The following is a 5,842-nucleotide window of genomic DNA, read 5'->3' on the forward strand; positions in this document are numbered from 1 at the left end:
CTCACGCTGGTCAGGGGGACGGAGCGAGGAGCGCGCCCGACCGGCCAATCTGTGATGAGCTGCGGGGGCGGGCGGCCTGTGGGGCCACATCAGTTAGAGAAGAGCGCGGACTAAGGGACACGGCGGTGGGGGACGGAAGAGGGTGAAGACACCTGAACGGTGGCTGGTTGTCCAGCTGGCTGAGCTGCCTGGCAACTGGGTGGAAACCAGATGCCCGGGGCCTCCCAGCTCAGAGCGGCCGTGCTCCCCGCGGGGACAGCCGCCGCGTTAGACCCGGTCGGCCTGGGTGCGGCCTGGGCGAGCGACTGCGAGGCGAGCACCAGATTTCCGTTTTGTGCTTCAAAACCCCTTTTCCAAGTTTTCTGTAGACATTTGTAAATACCGTACTGATACAGATTACTTTTTTCCTGAAATAAGGAGGGTGTTTAGCTCGAGCGGTACAGCTTCGTGCACGCCCCACGTCTGGGCTTCCCCTCCTCGGCCTGCCCGCCCCGGAGGGAAGAGCCCCCAGGGGCTGGTGGGTGAGGGCGGGTCTGCCCTGAGAGGGAGAGTCCTGGTCAGGACGCACGGCCGTTGTTTTGGAATTAAATGGGATTGTAAATATTATCATGAAAGTTCAACGTCGTCATCTCATAAGTTATATTTAATTACTAAAATAACTTCATAGTTAACAGGCAGCAAAAAAAAGTAGTACAATCTTTACATAAAATGAAAGAATACATCCTGGGAATTTCTCCGTATAAACTTGACATCTGTGTTTGAGCATTAGCTTAGAACTGAGCTGGCGACACCTATGCAAATACACTGTTTTCAGATGAAAATGTAAAGCACCCAAGAGGGGGGCAAAGGCACTGTGACCCTCCCTCCCAGGGAGCCCCTGAGTCTGTGCACGGGGCGGGGCGTGGAGGCTGCCTTCCTCTCCGCCAGCCCCGGGCGGGCGGGTGGGCGAGCGGGGATGCAGCCAGACGACCCCGGAGCCCAGAGCTGTTTCCAGTTATTCACTGATGCGCTTGACACGGCGTGACACGAGCCCGCGAGCCATCTTCTCATTTGCAGCTTAAGCTCATCTCTGCGCAGACACCCTGCAGGTCACGAGGTGAAGGTCGGCCTGTGCTGGGGTTGCCGAGCAGGGCAGGTGTCCGTGGGGAGTTTCAAGGGCTCTGACTCGGGCCCCGGGCGTGTCCCTCTGGGTGGAGGGACAACGCAGCTGTGTCCCCTGGGTTCAGGTGGAGGGATGCAGCCCCCGCCGCAGGCGCAGGCCTCAGAAGTCCGCGGGCCGGATCATCATGGCCGTGGCCTTGAGCGAGTAGCCCGAGCCCTTCCAGTAGTACCACTTGATGCCGTTGAACCTGTTGGTGCTCTGCTTCTGCGGGTAGTACATTCCGTTCAGGTTGGAGGGGCCACACGCGTCGAACCACCAGCCTGTGAAGCGCAGCAGAGGGTTAGGATGGGGCCACCCTCCCGGGGAGCAGCCACCCACCGGTCCACGCGGCACATTCACTGCATTTTATGTGACGGTGTCCTGAGTGCCCTGGGCGGGGCCGCAGAGGGGAGGGTGCCCCCTGCACTGTGAGCGGGGCTCGGACAGGCTTCTCCCCTTTGCTCGGGCGCTGGGTGGGGAGGCCACGGCCACGCACAGGAGGCGGAACGTCTGGATGGGGACACCAAGGCCTTGGGGTGGCTCTCGGCAGCCACACCCTTTCCAGTTCCCCAGCTCAGTGAACTGGACTGATCCAGGCTCCCCCCACCCCCTGAGAAATTCTTTTTGTTTAAAATATAACCCCAAGTTTTAAGTGTCCAGTGGAGCTAGATATAAAAAATTTAAAGCCGTAGCGGTGCTCACTGGGTGAAGCTGGGTGAGGGTGTGGCACAGCGGGGGCTGGGTCCCCATCCGCACCCAGTGGCACCCAGTGCCTGGCACCTGCTCTCACCCTGACCCAGCCCACAGGTGCCCAGGTTTGCAGGGAGGGTGTGGGTCTGAGTAAATCCTGAAACATTGTGTTGGAAGGACAGAGAGAGTGATGCCATTTATATGAAACTAAGGACACGAAGCGGGAGCATGGCTGTTGACGTTCCGTATGTAGTGAGACATGATGTGAGTGAACCTCGTGCAGTGTTAGCTCGGGCGGGGTGGGGCAGCGGCTGTACTTGTAGCTGGATGTTTTGTTTCTTTGGAAAATACTCTGGTGCAATGTTTACATCATCATGTTCTGTGATGTGGCCTCTGGACTGAGTCACTGTCCTTCACCCGGTGCCCAAGTTCTGTCCTGTGGTAGCAGCTCCAGGTGGACAAGCGGAAAGCGAGCTTCTCCCGCGGGCAGGCCTGTCTGTGAATGTGGACGCTGTCACCTCTCTGGCTGGTGCAGGGCCCTCGCCCACACAAGCAGGAAGGCCTACCTCCCGTGAGCATCTGCGCGCACTTGCAGATGCACCGGTCCTTGTCCGCGTCCTTGGTGCTGAAGTCGCTCCCCGGCTGGCTGATGCTGCTGATCTTGCCGGCAGACCCCGTGAGGCCCTTCAGGTGGATCCTGGGGGTGCAGAGGGGAGAAGAGGGGGATGAGCGGGGGTTGTGCCGCCGAGAAACCCTTCCCACAAAGAAGCCGTTGTGCCCAAGGGCGCCGGACCCGCCAGTGCCCCCAGCAGCCTGGACCGAGCGTTCTCCACGGGAATAAACAGGAACCCGCTTATCGGCCGGGCCCGAGGCAGAGAGCGTGTTCTGGGGAAACCTGCCGCGGATGTCACTTGCACAGACATCAGCGGGACTTGGGCCTTTCCACTCATTTTCCTGCCGCTCTGAGATAAACAGGAAGGGGGCTGCGTGTGGGGGCGGGGAGGGGGCTCTGTCCAGGTCTGCAGGCTTCACCCGGACAGGAACGCGTCGTGGTGACGGATGACCTCAGCCCTGTTGGTGGGAGTGGGCTGGGAGGCCGGCAGGAGCGAGCAAGGGGCATTGGGTCTGGAGCGGAGCCTACAGCACCGAGAGGAAGTCGTGTCCTCGTGCTGCTGTGCCCGGTGTCTGTGCAGTGGGTCAGGCACCTGCTGAGCACTGGGGAAGGAACAGAGGTGCTGACCCGCGAGACAGTGGGCATGGCCCCTCCTGTCGAAGGCAGCAGCGTCTGGCTGGCCTGTGCCTGTGCTGGGAGGGGAATGGGACGGGGAGGCAGTGGGCAAACCCCCTCAGGGGAGCCGTGGGCGGAGGCTGGCCCGGCGGCCGAGAGCAGGGTCCACGTGCTGGGTGGGGTGTGGAGCCTGGGCACCGGGTCTGCCCGTCCTGGGATCCACAGCACAGACCCTGCGAAGCGGAGGGAGGACCGCACTCCAGCCCCAGGTGACGGCGCCCCTGACGCCCGCTCACGCCCGCTCGTTTGCCAGCCACGACCTGGGAGATCATTTCCAAGAACCACGTCGGGACGAGGGTGGAGAAGGGATGGGTCAGGGGCCGAGTGACCAGGTTCCGCCAGGCCTTCCCACGAGCGTCCACGCCGCACAGCCCGGGAGCCCGCGCTCCCGTCTCCGCACTCGGGGTGGTTGCGGTTCCGGTGGGACTCGTCCGTGGACCAGGCCAGGCCACACTCTTCAGGGTCCCAGGCACACACTCCTTGGGGGGGGGGGGTGGAGGGGGGACTGTTCACTGAGGAGGCGGCCACGGAGGCCGGGCGGGAGCCTGTCCCATGGAGTCCAGGAAGCGCTGGTCCCAGGCACCTTCGTGTAAGTGACTTAGATTTCAGTTTTTCTAGATGTGGCAGCTCTGAACACACGATCATAGGCATTGACTGAATGTCCCGAATTTCAGTGTTTCCTTGTTTCCAGGTGCCATGCACGGCCCAGCTACACGGCCCCCATATGGTCCCCAAGTGGTCCCCGCACGGCCCCCGGCACGCCTGCCGCACGGCCGCCCCATGGCCCTTGCCTGTTGCATGGGCTCACATGGTCCCCGCATGGTCCCCGCACGGCCCCCGGCACGCCTGCCACAAAGGCTCGTGCAGGTCCTGCTCGTTGCTGGTTTCAGGTCCTGGGTTTCTCGCAGTCCCTCTCCTCAGTCTCCCACAGCCTGAGGCAGCTGCCTCCTCCTCCTCACCCTCCTGCCTCCACAAAGGGGAGCAAACAGGGAGGGCTCTGCTCTTGACTCATCTCTGAGACTCACAGGGTGGGGCCACGACAGGAAGTCGCTTTTTTCTGACCTTGGGATTAGAGGACTCAGCTGCCCTGCTGTCCCTCCCTTTCGCGGAGCAGAGGAGTGAAGGCGGAGGGACACGCACGTCACATTACATCTCGGTGTCCACGGAACGGCCTCAGGGCGTGACCAGTGGCCAGTGATGAAGTTTAATGTGCAATTAGTTTCAGTTTTAGTAAAAGAATTGTCTTTTACTGATGCGTTTTTCAGTTTTCTGCCATTTGGGGACCATACATCGCAGCTGCTGTAGACGGGTGCCTCTCTGAGCCATCGGCAGTTATTCTGATAAAACGTGGCGTGTTTTACCAGGACGGCAATGTTTTCAGGGTGGCCTCTGTCTCCTACTGCCAGCACGTTAAACTGAGCTTTAAACAAACGCGTGCTTTATAAACGGCACATTCAAAAACTGAGTTACGTTTCTAAAGGAAATATCTGTTATGAACCAACTCAGATTAAAACATTTTTATAATGTCAGCATACGAGGGTAATGACCCGTTTTCTAAAATCTTATATAAACAGTCTAATCCTTAATTTCTGTGTTTCTTTTTTTAAATTCCTCTGTTGTAGATTCCTAACTGTTGCCAGTTGACAAAATATTTAGCTTGGAGGTAAAACAGTGACCAACCACTGGTGTCTGAACATTCCTCGCGGCTTCGATCTTTGGAGCGTCCTTGGTGGGGGGTGAGGCCCGACACCTGTCTCGCCGCCGCCCGCCGGGGGCAGGCTCTCCGGGAGCCGCTCTCCCTGTGCGTCTGTGACTGTCCCTGACTCCCGACCGCGGTCAGCGCTGGCTGGATGTCACTTGCCTGCTTTCGGGCGTGCCTCTGCCTCTGCTGGGCCCTTTACAGCACAGCAGGCTGGGGGAGGGGGCAGCGCTGGGGAGCTGCACGGCCCCGCGTGGTCCCCACATGCTCAGCTGCTGGCCGTCCCTCCCCTGGGAGCCAGCTCGGGCCCGAGACTGTCCTGGTGGGCAGAGGGTGCGAGCGGCCCCGGCAGGGTTCGCGTGGGGCTGTGCCAGGCAGTGACGGTTCCCGTGAGGTCCCTGCACGTGGTTTATCTCCGACCTCAGCGTGGGCGGTGCACGTGGGCTGCGTGGTTGGCACTCACCCCCAGTCTGCCCTCCAGACTCCTCGGGGCGTGGGGGTGGCTGACATTCACAGGGCCCTCAGACCAGCTCCTGGGACACCCCTGCAGGTCCCCCTCTCCCTGTTCCCATCACGGGCACATTCTGAGTCCTTAGGAACACACACACCCATAAGTGCCTTCTCTGTGCAGGCCTCACCCACAGAGTCTCACCCACACGCACAGCCTCACCCACCCGCACAGCCTCACCCACCCTCACAGCCTCAGGCACACACACAGTCTCATTCAGGCGCAAAGCCTCACACTCACTCACATACTCTCTCACATTCTCCTGGATAGTCACACTCACAGCTTCGGGTCACGCACAGGATCACGAACACATACAGCCGCTCCCATACACACAGCTTTTTGACACGCTCAGCCGACTACATAGGCAGAGCATGACACAGCCACAGAGAGTCACCCAGGCAGTCAGCCCCACCCACCTGACAGTCTGTGAGGAAAGGAGCGCATCTTTCATCCTCACGTCTGTATCCCCAACATGAAGCCCAGTCCATAGCAGTGATGGCAACACTATGAGACGCA

The 5,842-nt window shown here is 60.1% G+C and overlaps 1 protein-coding gene across 1 annotated transcript; it reads right to left on the minus strand.

Moving 5' to 3' along the window:
- Positions 1 to 625: 625 nt before the first annotated feature.
- LOC106695515 lies at positions 626 to 5,682 on the minus strand (the record flags this gene model as incomplete). The annotated part of the gene is made up of 4 exons (XM_023748518.1): positions 626 to 1,422; positions 2,398 to 2,528; positions 4,182 to 4,556; positions 5,567 to 5,682. Coding segments are annotated over 4 exons (783 nt in total), but the record flags the coding sequence as incomplete, so codon positions are not given.
- Positions 5,683 to 5,842: the final 160 nt, after the last annotated feature.

Source organism: Myotis lucifugus, unplaced genomic scaffold (assembly GCF_000147115.1).
Source record: "Myotis lucifugus unplaced genomic scaffold, Myoluc2.0 scaffold_1493, whole genome shotgun sequence".
In the NCBI taxonomy this organism is placed as follows: Eukaryota; Metazoa; Chordata; class Mammalia; order Chiroptera; family Vespertilionidae; genus Myotis; species Myotis lucifugus.